The following is a 27,257-nucleotide window of genomic DNA, read 5'->3' on the forward strand; positions in this document are numbered from 1 at the left end:
TTGTAAAAACCCAGAGTGCATTGAGTGAATGTTGGGAAAAGATCTTGGTTATTTTATAAACATAGCAACATAACAAAGAGGACTCATTCCTCTTTCAAAGGCAAGGGCAGTGTGAATACAAAGAGAACAGAGTTATTTTGCTTTAAAGAGGCCTGAGATTGGTTATTTTAAAGCGGACCATATGTGAAAACACCCTCACAGATGGCGGAACGATTTTTGGGTCGTGTGCACACAGGCGACTTCTGCTATCAGAATACGAAGATAGCATTGAAAAGACGGGTCTATACGCACAAAAGTCACTTTGTGGTCTGATTGTGTTCAGATCTGGCTGACCACTTCTGGAGGTGGTCAGGGATGCATTGTGTGTGGATTTCTCCTCAGTATGGACACAATCAGGCTACCGAAAGCGCATACAGTGGACGGTGTCATCAACACTCTTCCACAAGTCTCCAGAAAATGTGTGTTTTGGGACCGAGAGGCACTTTTTCATTATAATGTTGGAGGAAATATGTCCCTAGAGTGTGAGGAACGTGTTTGCAGTCCTCATAAATGCTAGCCAGCTAGCTAATATTTAGAAAAACAATTGTTTTGTTTGGCTAGAGCTAACCCGTCTGCAATCCCTTTAGAGTTGCTTGCTAGTTTGCTGGTGAGCTACAGAGGTTAAATGGCTAGGTAGCTACAGTAGTTAGCTACTGCCATCAGTTGTTATTATCATATTTTGCCTATTCAACCGCTTGTAGAATGCATACTGGCATTTGAATATCGTGTGGGAAAAGGGCATCCGGTCACACTGTGGACACGGTTGACACATTAAAATGTCGGTGTAGACACAAGACTTGTTCAGAATTCCATGATCCGAACTCTATCAGAATACTAAAGCTGCATGAATTGTAAGTCTAGACACCACCTTTGACAGGGGGTGATGGATTTTTTGGGGCCTAATTTAGATATGTTCTGCTTATAATTTCTGACATTCTGGTATGCTATTTGTTAGTCACATTGTCTATAATTAGATTATATGTTGCCCTAGAAGACTAAATAAACCCTTGCTTCACCAGAAATGTAATAAATTATAGAATTAATTTTTATTTAACGATGCAAGTCAGTTAAGAACACATTCTTATTTCCAATGACGGTCTAGTGGGTTAACGGCCTTGTTCAGGGGCAGAATGACAGATTTTTACCTTGTCAGCTCAGGGATTCCATCTAGCAACCTTTCGGTTACTGGCCCAAAGCTCTAACCACTAGGCGACCTGCTGATGAACGCTTCAATCTCATTGACATCTCTGATTATTTGGCAGAGCAAAGACATTTGGGGTCAGGGGAGAAAACACAATAACAATTTTTAAAAGATTTTCTGCGCAAAATGTCCAAATGACATCAGTTCGACCAGTTGTAAGGAAACCGAAAGCTRTGAAAAGGACTCAACATGTTTCGAGAAATATTTCAGTGTGGCTTGGATGCATATTTTCTGTAGCCTAGTTGAAATACTATCAGCTTTTATAATGCTGATGAAGATAGCACCTCTACAGATGGTCCCTAACTGTGCATTGCATTCTCTAAAGATGCTTAAAGAAATAACTCATATTTCTCCACTCCTGTTCCAAAGTCAAAATGTAAATTTGGTGTATAATTTTACTGTGGGAAATGCTTAATTCTGCAGGAGTTAATAATAATAATAAGACTATGTGAGAGGTTACAGACCTACAGTCAGTGTCCAGATTCCAGTTCCCATTTAACCCATCTGAACAGTAGGCTACAGTTCCCTTGAGGTGCCATAGGCCTATTTGAAGTCCCTGTCGTGACTGTCGAATTTATATAGCGCCTCACAATAATCACACATAACTTAGGTGCTGTACTGCTTTCATCCTCTTTTACCACTTCACCAAATCTTTCCCAAACATTTTCTGTCCCTCTATTCTATTTATTGTAAACTCTCCATTTTGCAGCTTTTCTCTTATTGAAATAAACTCAGGCATTCAGTCCTTTTTGCCTGAGTGGATCAACATTAACTTGTTATGCCTGCTCCCAAAAGCGTTTCGCGATTGTAGGCCTTGTAGGCTCCTTGTAGGCTATTTTGTGCATGTAGGCCTAAAGTTAGGCCCTAACGCAACCATCAAACTCATTCAATAGAGGGCCGAGTGCCTGCATGTTTTCACTCCTCCCATGTACTTGATTGATTAAATAAGGTCACTAATTAGTAAGGAACTCCCACCTGGTTGTCTATAGGGCTTAATTGAAAGGAAAAATCTAAAATCTGCAATGCTTTAGGCTTACACACTAATGCCAGAGATCCAAGCCTCAATGTGGTCTATAGATATAAATTGCACAATAATTGTACATTTATGGATGTTTTTTATGTATTGTTTCAACAAGCCCTTCATCCACACAATATTTCATGACCCTAAATCTGCCAGCCCTGCAGGTTATGAGTCAACCACGCATCACTAGTGTACAAGAGTACTAGCCGATGCTCGAGAAGTGTGCACCCCTTTTCACTGCAGGTTCTGTCATTTTATTATTTTGTTTTATGAGATTGAAAATGTATACCGGTTTGATTGAGAAAGGCCTGTGAATAGTATGTGATGGTATGATAGTCTGCTTCAACGTTTATTTGAGCTTTCAGCTATTCAAATTTGTTTTAACCAGTTAATTGTTCACGTTCAGCCCTGCTTGTTGAAGTTAGGGTGTTGTCTGGTACAGAGTACCAGCAAAATAAATAGCGGCAGTACGCCATACCGGTAAAGCTTGAGCGCATCACAATAATTTAATCAAATATGGCATGAAAACTGTAGGCTATTACACCACAATGTATCATTACCACCTGTCAGTCGCAATAGAAATGAGGGAATGGATTTAAACGTGTGCTATAGGTATTATGCGGTGTGGTTCGAAGTTAACACTGACATTTTTCCAAGGCAGAGATGACTGTCCAAGACACGCGTGGGCAACAAGACTCATCAATCAATTTGGGCTACAAAAGTAGACCTATTATGACAATCACTGAATTGTCAGACACTTTTTGCTGTTTGTAATATACGTTTCTTTCCATTCTTCAAATGACGGGTGCACAATGAACTGTTTGGATGCTGGGATTATTTTAGTGGACGAATGTGCGCAGGTAGCCTACTTTTTTAAGTCATTTGTTTGACAAATCAGATGAAAACATCATGACTGGTTGTGTTCATACCACATTAAAAGTCAGTACATGTTTACAGTAGAAAATGACCTGTTTTTACTATTCACTAAGCATAGTGGATATAAACCTTTCATAAATTTCAATTTTGTAAATAATCAATTAAAAAGACAAATCTAAAAAGATAAGTGGTTACCCAAACCTTTCTGACTTTCTGGAATAGTTCCAAAACACTCCTCTAAACGGAAAATATTTAAATATAACCCTAGCAAACATCTGAATTGAGATGTTAACCCGTGGTATTTTCCATTGGGGGGAGAACTGCTCTGATGTAGTAGGCCTACATAATCTCAATTTCTATTGAGCATCTGCCCCAGCCTGGTCTCATAGACTAGACGTAACATAGTAAATTTAAATCTGCAATACCCAAATTAGAATGATATTTTACACTTGGTTTGGTTACATAAAACATATGGTTACTTAACGAAAAAACGAAAGTAGGGTGGTTGGTCGGGGTGGATGGATGGGCATGTAACGCGAGTTCAAATGTCATCACGGACAACTTTAGCATTTTAGCTAATGGACAACTTTTCAACGACTTACTACTTTTTATCTACTTTGCAACTACTTAGCATGTTAGCTAACCCTTCCTCTAACCCTAAGCTTAACAGTTTTAGCTAACCCTTCCCCTAACCCTTAACTTAACCCTTTAACCTATTGTATTTCATAACATATTATATGAAATGGGTGATGGACACCCACAAATGAATACACACCATACGAAACGTAACATATCTACTATATTGAACAAACATATCAACGCAATATGTAAAGTGTTGGTTTCATGAGCTGAAATAAAAGTTTTCCATATGCACAAAAAGCTTATTTCTTAAACATTTTGTACACAAATTTGTTTACATCCCTGTTAGTGAGCATTTATCCTTTGCCAAGATAATCCATCCACCTGACAAGTGTGGCATATCAAGAAGCTGATTAAACAGTATGAACAGTACACAGGTGCACCTTGTGCTGGGGACAATAAAAGGCCACTTTAAAATGTGCAGTTTTGTCACGCAACACAAACCGGCTCCAATTTTGTTTTACAGAATTTGGCAGTACGTCCAACCGGCCTCACAACCGCAGACCACATATAACTACGCCAGCCCAGGACCACCACATGCAGCTTCTTCACCTGTGGGTTCATCTGAGACCAGCCACCCGGACAGCTGATGAAATTGAGGAGTATTTCTGTCAGTAATAAAGCCCTTTTGTGGGCAAAAACTCATTCTGATTGGCTGGGCCTGGCTCCCAAGTGGGTGGGCCTATCCCTCCCAGGCCCACCCATGGGGGTTCCCCTGCCAAGTCATGTGAAATCCATAGGTTAGGGCCTAATGAATTAGTTTCAATTGACGGCTTTCCTTATATGAACTGTAACGCAGGATAATCGTTGAAATTGTTGCATGTTGCATTTATATTTTTGTTCAGTATAAATGGAGAGTACAGAATATAATGAAATGCTCTGAGACCAGGTCGGTTGCCCAGGGGGTGCCTCAAGGTACATCAGTGGTGGTTGGTGCCGTTTAAGATTAGGGAGGATAATTTATTTATTAGCATGGCCTTACTTCTATTACAGCATATTGGATGACTGTCATTCATATTCCATTCACCAGCTCAATGTAACATCCATAGGTTTAGGCTATAACGTGAACAACTAGCAACCCAAAGGTTGTGAGTTCAAATCTCATCACGGACAACTTTTGCATTTTAGCTGATTAGCAACTTTTTAACTACTTACTACTTTTTATCTACTTTGCAACTACTTAGCATGTTAGCTAACCCTTCTCTAACCCTAAGCTTAACCCTTCCCTTAACCCTAACCCTTTTAGCTAACACTTCCCTTAACCCTTTAACCTAACTCCTAAACTTAAACCTAACCTTAACCCTAAATCCTAGTCTAGCTAACGTTAACACCTAGCTAAAATTCGTAACATATCATATGTTTTGCAAATTTGAGACATATAGTTCATTGAGCAAATTCGTAACATTGTACGTTTATCAAATTCGTAACATATAATACCAATTGTCATTCGTAACATATCATATGAAATTGGTGATGGACATCCACAAATTAATACATACCATACGAAACGAACTGTAACATATCATACTAAATGGAGTGTATCACCAGGTTGGTTGCCTCAAGGTACATCAGTGGTGGTCGGTGCCGTTTATGATTTTGAAGGACAATTTATTTATTTATTAGCATGGCCTTATTTCTATTACAGCATATTGGATGACTCATTCATATCAGACGGGCTCATACATAAAACATTCTCCAGCCTATAGTCTACATCTTTTTTTAAGTAGTGGGACTGCCACTCCTTTTGCATTTATTGAGCTTTTTAAAGGGATACAGTAGTAGCCTACTGTTTTGAAAAGACGGGAAAGATGGAGGAGGTAGCTGATATAAAATTAAATGACATTTTAGCTTGTGATTACCATATCTCACATTTCCGAGCATCTTTGCAGGAACACGTCATTTCTCAGTACTGCAGCCACAGTGCGAGCCAAACACAAACAAAGATTACCACCACACACACACACAACACACACACACACACACACACCACACACACACACACACACACACACACACACACACATGCATTTCTAACTCGGTACACAAAAGTGGATTTAATGTCTTTCTGAATATTTCCTTGTCATCTTGAGTTGCAAGTGGACAAATACGTTATAAGATACAGGTCCCTTCCGAAATGAGAATGAAGAAAGTATCGCCAAGTAAAAGGTAAAGTCAAGTTCCACCATCATTGTAAAGCTGTAATTATTTTGTTGCTTTGACAAAGTCATTTCTGAAGACTATTATTTAGTGATTGCATTTATGTTGTCCCTCATTTTAAGGTCAACCCTATATATGTGAACTGAACTCTCGTTTAATATTGTGAAACATTCCTTTTAAAATATTTTTTTCAAAATAAACATTGAACATCTAATAGTCAAATCATAGAGTTAACCAGGTGAGCTGTTTTCTACTCTTTTTGGCAATTGTCTAGTGTTTTGTGGTGGAAAAGTGAGTGGGTGGAGCATAACACGTCAACCCTGTAACCCATAGATGGACAGGCTAGCCATGAACCGCTCATTAAAAAAAAAATCATTTGTGAAGCTTGCATTCAATGCCACTCCCTGTTTCACACAACAAGCTTCCTTCCCCCTGTCACAAGTGGATTATGTCTGATTTAAGAAAAATCGGCAACCCTGTGACTTATTAGCACTTAATAGGCACTTATTTTTGTTTTTTATTTAACCTCTTGAGATGGGACAACATGTTTATGAAGTTGAACATGTTAGAACTTTATGAAGTTGAGAATAAAACTTTTTTGACCAAGTTACACTTCTCAAAAGGCACCAAATTAGTGAATGAACCATTAATTCATAAACTGACTTTCCAAACATTGGCCTGCAGACCTTCTTCCTCTGTCAAAATAAAAGTCGCCCACAAGTTAGCGCTTGCTTGCGCACATATGGCGCATGTGCAGGACCTTTTGACATGAGGTGAACAGAGAGGAAGTGATATGTCAGGCACCTGCAGCAGACCCATGGTTGGAAAGGCCCAGTGCAGTCAAAAGGTTTTATAAATATTTCCACACTATGAGATTGGAATTATACAACATAAAATTATTTCACAAATAATTGTGMCGGATMMCAATGRTCACATATCCAGGGCTTGGACAGGAAAAGGAGAGGAGWGTGGGTAYGAAGTTAAGTTCAGGGAGGAGGCGAGGGCCTGGTCGATAAAGTTCCCCGCGGCACCGGAATCCACTAGAGCTGTAGAGACAACATTTGAGGGACAGCCAGCCAGTGAAGTGGGAATCAAAGGGTTTGGCGGAAGACGATGATAATGGAATAGTCAAGCCTACTCTGGGAGGCGGAAGGTCACGGGGCTGCCCTTCTTCTCTAGTGGACCCCGGGTTGTGACGTACCAGACACCACTGAAGCTGGTGCCCCTCCTGGCCGCAATAGGGACAGAGCTCCAGCTGTCTCCGGCGACGCCACTCTGCCACGGAGAGGTGTGTGGCCCCCACCTCCATGGGTTCAGGCTCTGCCTCAAGACAGACAAAGGAGGGAGGTGAGTGGCGAGGTTGACACCGGCGCTCCCGAAGAAGATTATCCAGACCGATGGCCATCCCGATGAGAGCGTCCAAGGGTATGTTGTCATCCTGACATACCAACTCCACCTGGACCTCTTTGCATAGTCCACTGTGGAATAGAGTGTGGAGCTCCAGCTCATTCCATCCGCTGGAGGCTGCCACAGTCTGTAAGGTGAGGGTGTACTACGAAGCGGTCTGAGCACCCTGCTGGAGTTATAAAAGTCGCTCACCTCCCCCTCTGCCCTCTGGAGGGCGGTCATCCATGAACCTCTCATAGGAACCCAGCTCCTCCTCTCCTCTCTCCCAGACGGCCGTAGCCCACTCCAATACCCATCCGGTCCGCAGGGAAATGACCGTGGCAACCTTGGACCTCTCAGTGGTGGGGGCTCCCGTCTGATAGGCGAAATAGAGGGAGCACTGGAGTAGGAAGCCACAGCATTGTGCTTCTCTGGAAGGGACAGTCGGCATCACTGACCTGGACGGACAACTCGATAGGCTGGGGTACCGGCTCACTGTGACGACCCGTGGTAGGAGGCCCTCCATCAGAGGTATGGAGAACCTCGCTGGTAGTGTCGAGGTGGCGGAGAATGCGGAGGACCTCCTTCATGGTCATACCCAGTAGAGCCAACTGGTCGTGGTCTTGGTGGAGTATTTTACCCTGTTCCTCGACCGTCTGGAAGATGATGTAAGTTTCTACTGCTTCAGAAATTATGGAAGCAGTAGAAACGTACATCATTCTGTAACGTATACGCAGGGAGTCAGGAAGCAGGTGCAAAAGGTGAGTTTAATAATCATCATCATCATCAAGACAAGACAAGACAAGACAAGACAAGACAAGACAGGACAGGACAGGACAGGACAGGACAAGACTACTGAACGTAACCAAAACCAATACTGCCTGATGATTGAGGCTACTGAGGGCTATATGAAGGGAGAGTAATCAGGGTGGTGATGAAGTCCAGGTGTGCTTAACAATGGGGAGCAGGTGTGCTCAATGATGGTTGCCAGGTGTGCGCAATGTGGGTTGCCAGGACCGGTGATTAGTAGACCGACGACTTTGAGCACCGGAGGGAGGGAGCCTGTACATTTCCACTATCTGTTTCTCTCGTGTAAGAAGAAGCCATTATTTTTCCTCTTGTTTCTGAGTAACTTGGTCACGCGGCCAAAGACAAAGAGCTTCCGAGAGTGACCACAGTTTTTGGTCCATCATGTTCTTTCGTATCTTTCAAGGGCACAGCTGTGTGAAGATATGAAGAGAACAGAGGCTAGCTTGAGCAGCAGCAACAATTCTATCAGCAGAAAGGAGTAACAAAACTGCCGTTGTCACTTGTTTGTACGCTATGTTCCCACCATGATCTCACACACCTGCTAAACTGCCACGTACACAGAGGTTGTATTTTCCTATAAAGGCTGAGACCCAACTCTTGTTTGTTGGGCTCTTAACGCTGCACTGTTGAGTGGATTGTCAACCAGCTCCAGATTTGCAAATCTTAAAATAAAAAGTTGTTGTTTCGAAGAATCTGCAGTTTCTCTTCCTTTTGATTAGAATTTCCACGACACCTTCCATGGTGACATCACCATGTGGTAAATTATATACCAATACAAAAGAGAGCTCCAAACCTCTGCCAATAGCAGCTCATTTCTCAGACCACCCCCAGACAGTCCTAGCAAAATTCTTGCTTGAGAAATTGCCCTTTGCTAAGAAGCTATTTTTGTTACTATTTGACCATTTTAATTGAAAACAATCACTGTTAGGTACATGATTGTTACCCAGAAAGGATTTGAAATTGAGATAAAAACAGCATTGGACCTATAATATGTTCCTTTGGATATTCTGTCTCAAATTCCACCCTATATATTAACCAAAAATCTCAAATTTGGACTCATCAGACCAAAGGATAGATTTCCACCTGTCTAATGTCATTGTTTGTGTTTCTTGGCCCAAGCAAGTCTCTTCTTCTAATTGGTGTCCTTTAGTAGTGGTTTCTTTGCAGCAATTCGACCATAAAGGCCTGATTCACGCAGTCTCCTCTGAACAGTTGATGTTGAGATGTGTCTGTTACTTGAACTCTGTGAAGCATTTATTTGGGTTGCAATTTCTGAGGCTGGTAACTCTAATGAACTTATCCTCTGCAGCAGAGGTAACTCTGGGTCTTCCTTTCCTGTGGCGGTCCTCATGAGAGCCAGTTTCATCATAGCACTTGATGGTTTTTACGACTGCACTTAAAGCCACGTTCAAAGTTCTTGAAATTTTCCATATTGAATGACCTTCATGTCTTTGAAGTAATGATGGACTGTTGTTTCTCTTTGCTTATTTGAGCTGTTCTTGCCATAATATGGACTTGGTCATTTACCAAATAGGGCTATCTTCTGTTTACCACCCCTACCTTGTCACAACACAACTGATTGGCTCAAAAGCATTAAGAAGGAAATAAATTCTACACACAAATTAACTTTTTACAAGGCACACCTGTTAATTGAAATGCATTCCAGGAGACTACCTTATGAAGTTGGTTGAGAGAATTCCAAGAGTGTGTAAAGCTGTCATCAAGGCAAAGGGTGGCTACTTTGAAGAATCTCAAATATAAAATATATTTTGATTTGTTTAACACTTTTTTGGTTACTACATGATTCCATGTGTTATTTCATAGTTTTAATGTCTTCACTATTATTCTACAATGTAGAAAATATTAAAAATAAAGAAAAACCCTTGAATGAGTAGGTCTGTCCAAACTTTTGACTGATACTGTAAATATGGAGACTGTTTAGTGCCAAAAATAAATAGTTAAATACATGTACAATTTAATTACAAATGTTTCTTGATCTGTCTTATATTGCTCAGATATACTGTAGGACAGACACTTCAGAACACACATCCTTTAGATTTTTTTGGGGGGGAGTATCTGTCGTTTCATGAAGTGAATCTGTTATAATAATTTTTTGTATTTATTTTTAAATTTTTTAGGGAATCTGTTTCCATGTATCGGCTAATAGTAGTAAGGCCAAAAATAACGTTTCATCAAATATTTTTTTTATATTTTCTTTTATACTTCATAGGTTGTTAAAATTCTAAATCACATAGCAAAATGATCCTTGTTATGACCTTTAAACAATTCCATATAGCTTAGTAGAAATTTGACGAACTGACTTGTTGGAAAGGTGGCATCCTATGACGGTGCCACGTTTAAAGTCACTGAGCTCTTCAGTATGGGCCAATCTACTGCCAATATTTGTACATGGAGATTGCATGGATGTGTGCTCGATTTTATACACCTGTCAGCAATGGGTGTGGCTGAAATAACCAAATCCACTAATTTGAAGGGGTGTCCACATACTTTTGCACATATAGTGTATGTCTCAAACTTTGTTCTCACAGATGGATTATGTTGCGAAGCAGAAGCAGGGTTTGGAAGGGACCTCCTACAACGCTCACAGGGTAGCCACAAAACAACCACATCCTCAGTGACACTAGAGCAGATGACGACTTCCAATATGTCAGATATGTCATTGTGCACTGAACTTGATCACACAGTCTGTGACACAAATTTATGAATTCATTTGGCTTTAGAACTACTCGAACAATGATGCCATGTGGCATGGTTAGCAGAATCTATCAGAACCAATAAGGTAAGAATACTTTCTGAATAGTATTTTTCTGAATAACATGAATAACATTGAAGTACAATATCTTTATTCTATTGTTAGCGTTGTCTACCATTGTTAGATTTCTTTGTGTGGGGTTTGGTGTTTGGTGTTTTTGTAAATGCATTTGTAGCTTACATTTCTGGACTTAACCCTTGCTTGACATGAAAGTGATAGTCTTGAAATAAACCGTTCTCCTTCTTCTCGACTCCAATACAATACTATATATTTGTTTCATACACTTCCAGTAATGGTTATTTTACTTCAAATAATGAACTCCAACACAAGGACATATGCGATTTGTTGTTTTTCAGGCTTTCAGGTGCCATTGATGATCTCAGTTCATGAGCAGAACAGACTACTGTCTATTGTTGCCCTCATGGCTGTGAAACAACAGCTAATCAGCTCACTGGTGTTGTGTTACCTGATTCAATATGGTACGTTTAACTTTTTATCATCTATTATTTGTGCTATATATTGTATGGATTTTCAAGTGATGTATTTTCTCAAACATATCTAGATAGTTATCTCCTATGAGTAGTAATTGGTTAGATTAGCAGGAAATGTTTTACCACATCAGGGTACCAGCAGAGCCCTATATAGACTATGAGTCTGGGTACCATGGCACTGACATCACACTGACCACATCATCCTTTTCCCCTGCATTTACAGTTGCATGTTTCTGCAATGTCACCTGCACCACAGACTACAATACATCCCTGAACTGTTCCTGCTCAGGCACAGTGCCCTCATCTCCCATTCTCCTTGAGGCAGAGTGCAGGTACACACTGTTCTCTTTCACTGCTGTGTTTCTGGCCTAGCACCGATAGATTTAAGAGATCACATTTATATATATTTATGTACTGTAACATTTCAACATATCATTTTAAGATAAACATCTGAATGTTACATAAACCTTTTCAAATTTGTTTTGGTTTTTGTTTACAAAACCTGTATTTGAATATTATAATCACTCTTCTCTCTTTTCAGAGATTTTGAAGAACAAGTGAATGATAGCTGTGAAATAACACCCTCACAAAGCTGGTGTATAATACAACCAGAAGATTTTTTCATGTTAACATTCCCTGACACTACTTGCACCGCAAGAGTAAAGCACACAGGAAAAGAAGACGAAATGAAAACAGATGACTCAACTGACTGGAAATTGTATAAATTAGGTAAGTGGAGTAGACCTATGTCTTAGGATGGTTTGTACTTTCCCCTGAACATTGCCTCTGATTCAGTGACAAGATATGGCATGAATAAGAAGTGTTGATCATTAGCAGTAAGGTCATCTTATCAGCCAATTATCAGCCAATTACTGGATTGAATATGGTGTCTTTAGACCTATTCTGCTGTGACACATTTTTATCAGCAGTTTTGAACTTTGCACAGCTTTGAAACGACAGTGTTGAACAGTCTTTACAATGAGGATGATTGTGTGATGTGGATTGTGTGTCCTGGGTTCTTATGTATCACCCGCATTTGAAAGCTAATATGGTACAAATGATTGAGCTTTGTGCACTTGAATCCATGCCTTTTTCATATAATGGTTCCAACCCAAGCGTCTCTGCCTTTTCTTCAATAGTGAAGCCGCAGCATCCAGTCAATGTACAAGTGACAGAGAACATTGACAGCTACAACGTCACTTGGCAGATGGATGAAAACATTTACCTTGATAAATGCTTCATGTACAGGGTGCGGATTACAACAAATAATAACTATATAAAGGTAAACAAAATATATTTGCTATGTTACATGTTTCCAATCAAATATTACAGTATGTGAAATACCAGGTCCCACAAACTGTTAAATATAAGTTTTTCTTTTGACCTACAGGATCCAGTCTATTACCCTGTAAGAGAGGACCAGAGGTACCTAGTGCTAAACAGYCTWMAACTGCAACCAGGAACTGAGTATGTGGCAAATGTCCAGGCCTCAGTGAACCCTGTGWGKAACTACCAAGGTCCCTGGRGTGAATGGAGCTCCACYGTAGAATGGAGGACTACAGGTACATCAATGCAGCAAGTTTAGATTGAACTGATCTGCGTTACATGCTTTTCCTGGATATATTGGCTTGGGACTTCATTTTTCAGGTTATAGTAATGTATGAAATGGAGTAAAATGTCTCTCTCTGCACTATGTGTATTTTTACAGAAGAGGATAATAGGTTATGGTGGCAGTGGCCCGTTTTACTGACCATTATCCCCTGTTTGATCCTGTGCTGCCTGTGCTACCTCTTTAAAATGTGAGTATGCCTTATTTACGATCATTCAGGTAACAGTAAGTATTTGCTAAGCATTTTTGATCAGACACCAACTTGTTTCCTCAATGTCTTCAGGTCTGCCAATAAATTAAATGTTCTAGCCTGGTCACTATCATATGTGCTACATCCAACTTCTCTGACTTTCGTCAGATGCCTTGAACAAACACAACAGTTGGCTAAAGCACAAATTGATCAGCAACCAGGCTAGAAATGTTCAGCCTTCTTGGTGTTTTTACAGAAAGCATGAATACACTATACACTTTCCTGGCATAACCTCCCACATACACAGAAACCACAGCTGATGCTCTTTACTTGCTGATACACAATGTAGATACAGGGGTAAGAAGGCACAGGAAGTCAGAGCTGCTTCTACATTATTATTATACCAAACCTAACCAACGATAGCACGGTGGTTAGGTTTGCTTCTACATTATTATTAAACCACTTACCCTATAAAACATATTATGACACCTGCATAGATAAAAATTCCATCTTCCCAGAAATGAAAAGTGAAAGAGTATTCGTGAAGACCTGAATAGTTCAGCTTATGTCACTTTCACATAGATTACATTCACATATCATTTCCCTTGTGAAACCAACCTGTTTGTCACTTTGCCTCTACATCTCTTCCCTGCAGATTGTGGCCGAAGAGGCTACACATGATGAACTATTCCCCAAGCCCAGAGGACTTTTTCAAGCCTCTCTACCACACATATGGAGGTGATTTTAAGGTAAAAATACAGGCAAAACAAAAATAACTCATGTGGGACTTGTTCTAAACCTCTCCAGCAGGTGTTGCCTACAGGGGGAACTTCAGCATGGCCAACAATGGGACTTTCCCATAATCAAATCCCGCAATGACTACACATATGAGGGGGGCATTGTAATGACTCAGTCTGCAGGGGCTTCAAGGGCTTGTTTTTCAACTCATATGTGGGTAGATGCTCAGTAGACGTTGAGCTTACGTACTACATCAGAGCAGTTCACCCCCCAATGGAAAATACCACAGGTAGAAATCTAAACTCAGATGTTTGCTAGGGTTATATTTAAATATTTTCCGCTTAGTGGAGTATTTTATAAATATTCCAGAAAGGTAACCACTTATCTTTTTAGATTAGCCTTTTCTATTTATATTATTTACAAAACAATTGACACTCTTATGAAGGGGTCATATCCACTATGCTTAGTGAATAGTAAAAACATGTCATTTTTAAATGTAAAATGTATTGCCTTTTAATTTGACATGAATACAACCAGTCATGATGTTTTCATCTGATTAACCAGGTTTGTATCCAACGTTTTTATGCGGGTAAAGTACGTCAGATAAAAATGTTATGACAGGCCTGATGGAAACGGTAAACTTTCCAAATGTCGAATAAACAAAATATGCTAGACAAGGTGAGATCTTTTTGTGTCGGTAAAATGAATTATGCGAGAAATTTCGGTGGAAACGCTTTTATAAGCAAATTTTGAAGTAAACTTGGAGTCACGCGATGACATGTTGTGCGTTCCTCCCACTATGACTTGTCGGGAAAACAGGCAGTTTTAGTTTATTAAACTACAGATTAAATACATATATATATATACATATATATGATTAACTTCACATGGTGGTAAAAGTGCATTTTTTAAATAATCTCGCTCTTTTGTCCATATAATCTCATCATGTAGGCTATACGTGCGCTGTAGGCAACAGCGCGCAGATAGCGCGGTGAGTAGTTCCCAAACTGTGGGGGAACTCAGTCCGGCTTTCAATTTACTCTTGAAAGCTGTAATAGTAGAATGCACAAGGAATCATTTCGAAAATGGGTAGTGCATCATCAGTTTTCCTCTTGTCAAATCAGTCATTGCATACTTTAGGGAGCTATTTATAACGTGTTATAAATGTCCATATAAACTAGCCCATGTTTTTTTGCTAGGTTTTTTAGCCCATATATTTTGTAGCAATGTTCGAGTCACTCAAATATCACATGCATACATATTAGAAGTGGCAAAATGTATAGAATTGCAAGAAAAGTAGCTTTAAACTGCTAAATGCTCTCTGCAACACATGACAAAATGTGTAGAATTTCAGGAAATAAAGACGGGTATGAACAGCTTGTGTCATAAACAATGCTTGTGCCCAAAGAAATAGATGTGGGGGGCGCGGGATGTTCCCCAATGCAGGATGGGGTGGGGCACTGAGTGAAAATATTTGGGAACCCCTGGGCTAGAGCGCACGTGTCAATACCAGAGAGGGCATACAATATTTACATTTTTGTCATTTAGCAGACACTCTTATCCAGAGTTATTTACAGGAGCAATTATGGTTAAGTGCGTTACTCAAGGGTACATCGACCGATTTTTCAAGTAGTAGATTTGGCGATTCGAACCAGTAACGTTTCGGTTACTGGCCCAACGCTCTTAACCGCTAGGCACAAATTATCACACAAATTATTTTGTGAGAAAACCATGAGTTGAAAATATTTTTATGTGCACTACACCATCACGCACATCCTTTTATATGTAACAAGTCAATTTGATGGAAACACATCTCTAGCGGGAAAATGCGCATATTTGTTTTATGCATATTCTTTGATATTCGCATAAAGATCTGTTGCCAATTTCTTCAAAAAGTAGGCTACTTGTGCACGTTTGTCCACAAAAATTATTCCAGCATCCAAGCAGTGCACTGTGCACCCGCCATTTGAAAATGGAAAGAGACATCTGTTAGGCTACAAAACACCAAAAAGTGCAATGACATTCAGGGATTGTCATATTAGGTCTACTCTTGTAGCCTGATGAGACTTGCTGCCCACGCGCGTTTCAGTCTCGTCCTCGGCCAGTCATCTCTGCCTTGGCAAAATGTCATTGTTCACATCGAACAACACAGCATTTTGGAGCGTATACCACACGTTTTTAAGTAAATTCGCTCATTTCTATTGCGACKGACAGGCGGCAACGATAAATTGTTGTGTAATAGCCTACAGTTTTCTTGCCATCTTCATTTAAATTATTGTGATGGGCTCATGTTTTACCGGTATGGCGTAATGCCACTATTTATTTTGCTGGTACTCTACCAGACCATGGCGGCTTACTTTCACCCATGACTATAATTATATCCTGATGAAGGAAACAAATGTGTCACCTAGGTGTAAAGTGTACACCCAGTACCGTTTATCATCAGGAGCCTCATTTATCAACTGTGTACATTTCGTACTAAATTATTGCAGACGTGGAGGTTATAGAATTTGTGTATGCAACAAAATATATGCATGTTTTCATTGATAAATCAGAGCCATATTATATTTGTGAACTCGGGAAGGAGCGCTACAATCTGAAAAACGCCCTTCATTCACTTTTTATGGTAACAAAAATACCACAATTTGCTGTATGATTTGGAAATGTTGTAACTGGGCCATGTCCGTTTCTACAAGAAAGCGCAATAGCACATTTGATAACATTTCTGTGACGGTGTAGGCAGAATGTTTTCACTTCCTAGACATACCACTATGCAAATCTTATGACATTAGTAACCCTTAGTGCAATCCATATTGCTTTTTTATTATTATTGTATTGTGAAAAGTACAGTGCCTTCAGAAAATATTCACAGGCCTTGACTTTTTCCACATTTTGTTGTGTTACATTCGGGAATTTAAAATTGATTAAATTGAGAGATTTCTATTCACTGGCCTACACACAATAACCCATAATATCAAAGTGGAATTATGTTTCTCGATTCTATTTTTACAAATTAATTCAAAATGAAAAGCTGAAATGTCTTGAGTCAAAAAGTATTCAACCTACTTGTTATGACAAGAATAAATAAGTTCGGGAGTAACGATGTGCTTAACAAGTCACATAATAAGTTGCATGGACTCAGTAGTGTTTAACATGACTTTCGATTGTCTCTGTACCCCAAACATATAATTATTATCTGTAAGGTCCCTCAGTGAGCAGTGAATTTCAAACACAGATATAATCACAAAGACCAGGGAGGTTTTCCTCGCAAAAGGCACCTTTTGTTGGATGGGTAAAAAAAAGGGCAAGCATTAAATATCCCTCTGAGCATGGTGAAGTTATTAATTACACTTTGGGTGGTGTATCAATACACAGTCACTACAAAGATACAGGCATCCTTCCTAACTCAGTTGCAGGAGAGGAAGGATACAGCTCAGGGATTTCACCATGAGGCCAATGGCAACTTTAAAACAATTACAGAGTTTAATGGCTGTGATGGGACAAAACTGCGGATGGATCAACAACATTGTATTCTCCACAATACTAACCTAATTGACAGAGTGAAATGAAGGAAGCCTGTACAGAATAAAAATATTCCAAAACATCCATCCTGTTTGCAACAAGGCACTAAAGTAATATTGCAAAAAAATTGGCAAAGCAATTCACTTTTTGTCCTCATTACAAAAGTGTTTTGTTTGGTGCAAATCCAATAAAACACATTACTGAGTACCACTCTCCATATTTTCAAGCATAGTGGTGGCTGCATCATGTTATGGGTATGCTTGTAATCATTAAGGACAGGGGAGTTTTTCAGGATTAAAAAAAACGGAATGGAGCTGAGCACAGGCAAAATCTTAGAGGAAAACCTGGTTCAGTCTGCTTTCCACCAGACACTGGGAGATGAATTCACCTTTCAGCAGGACAATAACCTAAAACACAAGGCCAAACCTACACTGGAGTTGCTTACCAAGAAGACACTGAATGTTCCTGAGCGGCCGAGTAAAATTGTTACTTAAATCTACTTGAAAATCTATGGCAAGACCTGAAAATGGTTGTCTAGCAATGACCAATAACCAATTTGACAGAGCTTAAAGAATTTTGAAAATAATAATGGCAAAATGTTGCACAATCCAGGTGTGGATAGACTCACAGCTGTAATCACACAGTTGATAATGAGGCCCCTGGTGATAGAAGCACCTTTGGCGGCAATTGCAGTATTGACTCAGGAGTGTAAATGAGATATTTATGTGTTTAATTTATACTTAAAAAATATATGTATTCTGAAAACGTGTTTTAACCTTTTCATTATTAGGCATTATGTGTAGATGGTTGAGTAAAACATATATTTTATCAATTTTGAATTCAGACTGTCACATCAAAATGTGTAATAAATCAAGGGATATGAATACTTTCTGTTTGTGAAAAAGTATGTTTTATTGGAAACATACAGTGCTATGCCTATAATAAAATTAAGACATTAACCCCTATTGCTCAGCCCCGATATCTATGTACCTCAACCCACTAACCCCACACACACCTACACCCACTTACCCATACACCACGGCCCTGTTACCCCAATGCCCTTACCCTAAGACCCACATGCCAATATCCTAATATTGATACAATTAAGTCCCGATGCACCTGTATCCTTGCCCTATAAGCCCTATTTCTTACCCCTAGACCACAGTTCCTTTGCCAAAATACCTCATCCCTGTTACCTGCTTATCTCAGCCCTGTTCCCCACTTTGCCTAAGCCTGTATTCCCCAACTATGCCGCTAATCATTTCATAGATCAACTCATAATACAGTAGTATAACACACGTGCCAAAACCCCACTCACTTTAATTCCTACCACAAACTTGCTGCCAAAAAAGATTTGAATAGGCAAATAGACATCCATCCAGACCCATTGCCTGTATGAGCCTTGTGTATCCCTACATCCCATTACTCATAAAAACGAAGTAAATCCATGGGCACACTCAACCCAGTGCCCAAGCCTCAACGTTCATACAAACCAGGTCTACTCTTTTGTTTTTTGTTTTTTGACCACTTTTCTTTTTGTTGTTGTCTTTTTTCTATAGCTGGGGTGGGGCTACAGGTACAATATTCAAATTCATATAATTTAATATTCTGTTCATATCATATTCCCATTCATTATTTCACACATATATTTTCGTGTTGTACCTGTGGGCTGCCACTCTGGAAAAAAAGAAACATAATTTGTATCATATTACAGTTTAAGTAATAATAAATTCAGAATGTACAAGAAAAGAAAACAAAAAAATAAGTGGGCCTCCCAAAACCACCCCCATCCTCCCATCCCATTACCCCGACCCCACCCAGCTAACATGTCTCCATCCCACCTCCAAATACGATTATGATTCAAGCCCATATAAAAAAGGTCAAAGAAACATAGCATAGCAGCATGTAGACTATCTCCTTGCTGACGGCAAATGCATCTGTTTTATCATTAGGCTATGTTTTTATTAGCCAACCATTATTTCAATTCCCTTGTGGCGCACGCAAGAGTCTTTTTTGTGCATACGTACCTTTGATAAATGAGGCTCCTGCTGGTTTCTCAACTACAGTTACATCAATATCCAGTAGGGGGAAGTGATGTCCATGGGAAAATTAAAGCCATGCATTAAAAAAAAAACTTTGAGATAGGCCAACATTGAAAGACTATGTGTAGAGAGAGACATAGATTCTCTGTCTGGAGTCAGTGAACAACCCATGGTGACAAAACAAGTGCCTATTCAGAATGCCATTATCAATTTGTACTGGGCTGGGCTTTGGTGGGGCACAATGTGGACTTGTTCTGAGATCAGTCCGAAAGATTCCTTTTCATATCATCCAGAGTATAACTATTGCGCGCGCACACACACACACACACACACAAAACAAATAGATGATGATAAATCGTTTATGGGTAGATGTAAATAATCTTTGCACATAAAATAATGAAAATGCAAGTATTTGAAAAGAGCGCTGAAATCTTTTACTTCCTCTGTGGCTGCAGAGAGTCTGGCAGAACACCAGTAGCTAAACCACAATCTTGCAAGCTGTCCTTTGAAATTATCTTAAGAAAAATCTCAGAAAAAGACTCAAAGATGTGTCCATGACCAGGGTCGTAACTAGGTTTGAGTTAAATTGGGGTCAGATAAAAAAAAATGAAAAAAGTTTAAGCTTATTTACTGCATTTCTATGCAATTAAAAAAACTATTCGGAGAACAGCAAAAATAAGCAAAAATGACCCCAGCCATTATCACCTTGGGTGCTGTAGGTTCATTCACCTCAATCGATCTACAAACACATAGCCTATTAGCAATAGAGTTGTAATGTTATACCCCTGAAAGGGGGGGAAATATGAGAAATTATTCCCACTGACACGTAGCATCAGCGATTGTTCAGTCATTTGTAATGACTCTTTACATACTGTAGATATCGCTTTCCTCAAATTACATACACTGAGTTTGTAAAACATTAGGAACACCTTCCTAATATTGAGTTGCACCCCCTTATGCCCCCAGAACAGCCTCAATTTGTCGGGACTACAAGATGTCAAATGCGTTCCAATGCTTCACAGAGTTGTGTCAAATTGGCTGGATGTCCTTTGGATGGTGGACCATTCTTGATATACACGGGAAACTGTTGACTGTGAAAAACCCAGCGGCATTGCAGTTCTTGACACACTCAAACCAGTGCGCCTGGCACCTACTACCATACCCCGTTCAAAGGCACTTAAATATTTTGTCTTGCCCATTCACCCTCTGAATGGCACACATACACAATCCAAGTCTCAATTGTCACGAGGCTTAAAAATCTTTCTTTAACATGTCTCCTTTCTTTCATCTACACTGATTGAAGAGGATTTAACAGGTGACATCAATAAGGGATCATAGCTTTCACCTGGTCAGTCTGTCATGGAAAGAGCAGGTGTTCCAAATGTTTTGTGCGCTCAGTGGATAGTGTTCACGTTTGTATTCCTAGGCATTACGAATCAAGCTCTGCACAAACAGACATCCAACTGGAGCACACAGACAGTGGTGTAAAGTACTGAAGTACAAATATTTTAAAGTACTACTTAAGTCATTTTTGGGGGCATCTTTACTCTACTATTTATATTTTTGACAACTTTTATTTTTACTCCACTACATTCCGAAAAAAAATAATGTACTTTTTACTCCAGATAGTTTCCCTGACACTCAAAAGTACTCGTTACATTTTGTAAGTTTAGCAGGACAGGAAAATGGTCCAATTCATGCACATATCAAGAGAACATCCCTGGTCATCCCTACTGCCTCTGATCTGGTGGACTCACTAAGCACACATGCTTCATTTGTAAATTATGTCTCAGTGTTGGAGTGTGCCCCCTGGCTATCCAAAAATCAATAAAAAAAACTAGAAAATTGTGCCGTCTGGTTTGTGTAAAATAAGGAATTTAAAACCAAATACTTTTACACTTTTATTCAAGTAGTATTTTACTGGGTGACTTTTACTTTTACTTGAGTCATTTGCTGTTAAGGTATCTTTACTTTTACTCAAGTATTACAATTGGGTAATTTTTCCACCACTGCACACAGATATAATCATATCACATTCACATTAATTATTAGAATATTACTTATGATTCTGTATTAATATCAGTGATGTAGTGGTAAAAAAAAAAAGTGGGTAATGGATAAGATGAACATTCACCACTAAGCGAAAAAGTATGACATTTGTTTAACGGTAATGTTTGCATTTTAATGTAGGCCATGTCGAGATGTTCATATTGAAACATATCTTATTTTTAAGTTCCTACCTTGTTTGATAAGAGTAGTACAAATATGGTGCCGAGACCCCAACTTTGGCAACCACTGTACTAACCTCTCTCTCTGCTAGCTTCCCCTCTCTCCTCTGCATTCAGCCTCGATCACCACATCAATGTCTCAGTAGCATACTCTCTGTAAAGCAAAGTTATTATGAGAACTTAGTAGCCTATATGTTGCTCCTGCTGAGGTAGGCTCCGTTTAACGTTAGCTTCTTACCTCATCCTTCAATCTGGCTAAATAATACTAGCCAGAGCACTTCAACGTTGGTTAGTGCTATCCTACCCTAACCTTAATCCTTACCGTAACTATTTTACATTTAAACTATAATGCGTTAGGGACGTCACAAGGATTCCGAATAGCATGGACTCTTCAAAGTTACTGCAATAGAAGCCTCTACCGGCAGCTAGCCACCTGACTGACTGACTATTTACCAGTTGTGCTCTCATTCTCCGAAAGTCGGTTTTTGTTTGTTTGGGGGATGTCTGTAGACACCGCAGGAGTCGCGGCATGGTTTTAAAATCGCCTTTTGTACGGCATCTCGCAAACACCGTCAGAAGCCGAGCAGCATCTCTAGTTTTGCCTACCTACTCAACAGAGCCGACTCCGAGTTTAGGTAGCTCGTTTCACGTCTCAGGCCCCGGCCTGTTCCACGAGAGGGTGGAGTTAACGGTTTGAGAGAGTGGTGAATGCGCTACTAAAAAGGCTAATCCGGGGGACGCAGGTGAACATAACGAACAATTCTTTGGCAAAGAGGCGGGCGCGATTAGAACTCGGTCAGATCAAGAATATAATCGTTTTAATTTTTGTCATTTAGCAGACGCTCTTATCCAGAGCGACTTACAGTAGTGAGTGCATACATTTCAAACTTTTTCCCCCCTCCCCTGCGTACTGGTTCCCCGTGGGAATCGAACCCATAACCCTGATGTTGCAATCGCCATGCTCTATCAACTGAGCTTTGATCAACGCTGGGATGTTGACTTATAATTGAGTTTCTTTATTGTGTACAAACTATATTGTAGCGACCTTAACCCAAAAGGTTTGGACCTATTGGCATATTCTTTTTTTATTTAACTAGGCAAGTCAGTTAAAAACAAATTCTTATTTATAATGACAGCCTACCCCCGGCAAACCCTAACAACACTGGGCCAATTGTGCACTGCCCTATGGGAATCAAACTGGAGTCTGTAGTGATACCTCTAGCACTGAGATGCAGTGCCTTAGACCACTGCGCCACTCGGGAGCCCAAATGGTAATGGTTAAGGTGTTGGCTTGACAGTCGCTGGACCTATGTTCGAGTCCAGGTTGGGGCTACACCCCCAAATTTAATACACTGGTGTCAGAAGTGGGATGGAGCAAGGGCGGCCATCAGAAAGCAGTGTACACGTGAGGAATTTAGTATTGAGATGCGTGGAGACACACTCTCCTGAAGGTAATTGGTAATGTAGTGACCTTAACCCAACACCTAGCGACCTCATCAAGAGGTTTGGACCTCTTGGTGTATTAGTTAAGGTGTTGGCTTGACAGTTGCTGGATCTGGGTTTGAGTCCCAGTTAGGGGCTACACCCTGAATTCGCTTCAGTGTCCTCATATGTAATTATGGCCATGTCCACGACAGTCACATAATTTCAAAAGATTTAGCAGGCAGGAAAAAGCTAATGAAAGATAAACCAGAGTTACTGGAACCTGTGAAAACATCCTCTTGCAGCAGCCCACAGATATAAGACACTGATCTTGCACGCACTACAAGAACTGTAGATTGGTATCTTCACTTCTCTGTCACACATGAGACACATTAGATCGTATTCGTGCTCAACCTAATGTAAACCTAAACTAATCCGTTTTTATAAAGGATGTACTTACTCTATGTTCCCCTTTCACTAAGCAGTATACATTTCTCTGAACTGCACAGATGTCCTGTGAGAAGTTCATAGTCATGAGGAAGTCCACAGGGTTTGGTTATAGTTGAGGAGCATGACATAGCTGTACTATCTATGCTGTCTTATAGCATAAGCTCAATGTCAGTGATGAACGCACATAAAGTCCCTGATCATATAGTATAGAAATGACCTCACAGCAAATTACATTTTGTCATATATGATAAGCACAGTCAGGTAGATGTTTTTTAAATGCCCTCTTTCTTTAGCCTCCTGACAGCTGTTAGTGGTGCAGTATGCCCACTTACTGCTGTCTTTTCAGATAAAAAACAGTGATTGGATTCTGCAGAATTGCTCTTCACCCAGATAAGGTATTCTTATCTTATTGAAAAAGCTTGTCCATTCATATCTGTGGGTAACATCTTGCTCTAGAAGGGTTCAGAGTTGTACAAAATAACTGCCATCAGTTTCATAAAGATTTCTAAATGTTAAAAAATAAAAAAGGTAATTCTTTCTGTGATTGATCTTCATATTGACGACCGAGGTTACCATGACCTGCTACCAATAACAGTGATAAGCTCTCATTCAAGCTTTTGCATTCAAGTGTAGCTCAGTTGGTGGAGCATGGCGCTTGCAATTCCAGACGACCAATACGTAAAAATGTAAGCATGCATGACTACGTCGCTTTGGATAAAAGCGTCTGCTAAATGGCATGCTGTATATACAGTATTTATACATACTGTATGAGCCTACAGGGGCAAGGGTTTGTTTCTGGACCGGGCGGGCCTACCTTTCACCTCAAGCGTATCTATTGCTCCTTAATCATCCATTTTATCATTCCTTTTTGCAGAAATGGGTTGGACCTGTCTTCGTCTTCAGTGAGCTGGATCCCTTGGAGAAAAACCCATCTACACAGATGATGACTGAGAAGCAGCTAGACATCCTCGGGCTGTCCAGGCTGAGTGTGGAGGAAGACAGCAGCAGCAGCAGTGGGGACCAGGGCACCTGTCACTCYGCTGGACACATCTCCATCGATACTGTGATGGTGTCTGGGGAGGAAGGAGCTTTGTCAGGGAGTTCTTGGGTGACATACAAGTGCAGCCAAGGTGGGGAAAGCTTCTCCCAATATACTGGAGGCAGCAGAGGAGGTATSGACASTGAGGCGGAGGGCCCTCTTGGTGCTGGGGCAGAAGAGGAAGGAGGGTTATCTGGGCAGAGTGGAAGACGGGCATCAAYGGGCCTGCSTGCTATGARGTGGCAGCTCCAGCTACAGGCCCGCAACTAYCAACCAGAGCAGATTTCATTGGACTCAGAGGACGGCTACCCTCCCTTGGTGCTGGATCTGGACAGTGTGGACACCATTGACAGTGGAGTCTTTGTTGAGTCTGACTGTAGCAGTCCTGTGAACTCTAACTTTGAGTCTGAGAAGCAGATAGACTCTGCTTTACTGAGTGGGGTAGGCAGTTCCCCTTCTGAATATGTCAAACAGTGGGGGACGGGTAACACTATGCAAGAGGACTCAACCAATTCAGGACAGAACAGGACGATGTGATGTCACCACCTCTGTCACTGACAGTGCTCCAGCATATTTGTAAAATTCCTTACTTTCCCTGGCAAAGGTATATTGTTCATATTGTCATCATGTTTTTTTTTAAAGTGGAGTACGAATGATTTCTTCCAAACATAAAAATGGCTTATCGTAGTAATACAATAATATTGTTTGACAATAGTTGTCATGTTGTGTTATGTGAATAGATGTAGATAAGTCATTTTGGCCTTCCCAGGCCTAGATTTTGGCCTTCATGTAATTAATCATTTTTTACGGCTTCATTTCTCATGCAAATTCCCTGTAGAAAGGGTATTGTTTTTATATAATGTTTGTCATCTAATGTTTCTTACGTTTGTGACAATGGATCCAATTGAGGAGTTTGCATTCATTTTCAATCGCTTGTTAAATCTTTAAAGGAACAATCCACAGTTGCTACATCCATTTTTGACTTATGAATGAATTATATAAACTAATTTATTCTTGAAGAATATAACTTTTAAATGCCTCATGAGCTTAGTTCAACTGTCGTACCCAATCAGAACCCAAAATATAAGCTTGTTTTACTCCAATGTTTGTAAACATTGTAAGTGGAAACAAAAACTGTATAGCCTCAAAATATGCTTAAAATGTTGATATATTGGATGGTCATTCCTTGCATCAACAGCGCTGCCTATGAATTTATGAGTGGTTACATTTCTCCAGGCCCATCCCTCAGCTATTACCAAAACAGAGGCTGGTTGCTTTGTTATTGTTTCAACTAACGATTGCCCATTTAAAGTACAATTTTTTTCTCATATGCATGATGAAGTCCCACAGTGGTCAAAACAATCTTTTTAAGTAATGGGAGCGTTCCAACATTCAGATATTAGTCTCCTTTTTCTGTACGATACAAAAATGCATCAGAACACAGATTTAGGTCTGCTTTAATGCAGTTCTGTCATTGTATGCAAATTAAATAGACCATTTCTCTTTACAATTTTCATTTGCTGATAAGAAATTATAGCTATGTGTGGTAGTAAACAAAAAGCTTGGCAGCGGTAGGCTACATCTGATAAATTGACTCACCACTAGGTATCGAATTGCACTGTTATCACAATGAGTTGAACAACTGTCTAGTTTCCATAAACAATCTTTGAGAAGGGTGAAACAGATTGATTTGACTGCACTGAAGAGTATGATAAAACATATTTTTATATGAATTTCAGGAATATTATAATAAACTATAACTTAGTTCATTCTATTCATGATGCTTGAGTATGACTTATACACCAACACAAAACACCTTTTTTTTATTGCAAGAGTGCAATGTGAAATAGACAATATTAGACATATGTTCATAAAAAATATTATGATGGGTTAATTTGAGCAATTAGATAGTAATCAACTTTGTCACAGAGTGGCATGAAGAAGGCGTGGAGAAGCGAACAGCTTTCATATGATAACAGGATGTGACTTCCTCTCATCACGTTATTATACTGTTAGGATGCTTGACTTACTCATTCATTCTCTCTGAGAGATGCCTATCCACAAGAACCACATACAAGGTAGTATGGACCTTTCTCAGAAAGGTTTTCCATTGTGTACTTTCCACATTACGTTAAAATGCATAATTTGCACATTATACATGACTTATGCATGTTTTTCCTGGTTTAGCCCTACAGACTCATGCTAAGATGAAGCTTCTACTGGCACTTTGTGCAGTTTGGAACATCATTCAACTATCAGAGAGCTGTTCTTCTGGAAGTACTGTACAATATTCCATTGTACTGTCCATTTAGTTAATGTTCAGATTCATGTCCAGGGGCCTGTTGCACAAAAGTAGAATTAAGACATCCGGGATAAATGACTCAGCTGAGCTCAATGAAGCCAAAACATGTGCGTCCAGGCTTAATTGGTTGCACAAAGACCAAGCCAGGATGAGCAGACACGGATTCATTAAGCCAGGTGAAACCAATCCTGGATAGGTGCGCGCTCACGGCTCACTCAAATAGACCCCGCCACAGATCACAGATTAACTGATTTACCATGGCAACTAGAGCCGCGTACTTTTCCCCGTCGGCAGGGGCGAAAATCTGATATCAACCTTGGAG

At 40.0% G+C, this 27,257-nt stretch overlaps 1 protein-coding gene across 1 annotated transcript; it reads left to right on the forward strand.

Annotated features, from left to right (window-relative positions):
• The first annotated feature begins 10,676 nt into the window (after window positions 1-10,676).
• On the forward strand, window positions 10,677-25,269 carry LOC111980357 (interleukin-21 receptor). Its single transcript, XM_024011079.2, has 9 exons — window positions 10,677-10,929; window positions 11,259-11,381; window positions 11,617-11,725; window positions 11,935-12,122; window positions 12,533-12,675; window positions 12,784-12,955; window positions 13,102-13,192; window positions 13,848-13,941; window positions 24,469-25,269. Exons 2-9 carry the CDS (start codon window positions 11,276-11,278, stop codon window positions 25,168-25,170), a joined length of 1,605 nt encoding a protein of 534 aa, XP_023866847.1. The 5' UTR covers window positions 10,677-10,929; window positions 11,259-11,275; the 3' UTR covers window positions 25,171-25,269.
• The last annotated feature ends 1,988 nt before the right edge of the window (window positions 25,270-27,257 follow it).

This window comes from Salvelinus sp. IW2-2015, linkage group LG20, assembly GCF_002910315.2.
Source record: "Salvelinus sp. IW2-2015 linkage group LG20, ASM291031v2, whole genome shotgun sequence".
NCBI lineage: Eukaryota > Metazoa > Chordata > Actinopteri > Salmoniformes > Salmonidae > Salvelinus > Salvelinus sp. IW2-2015.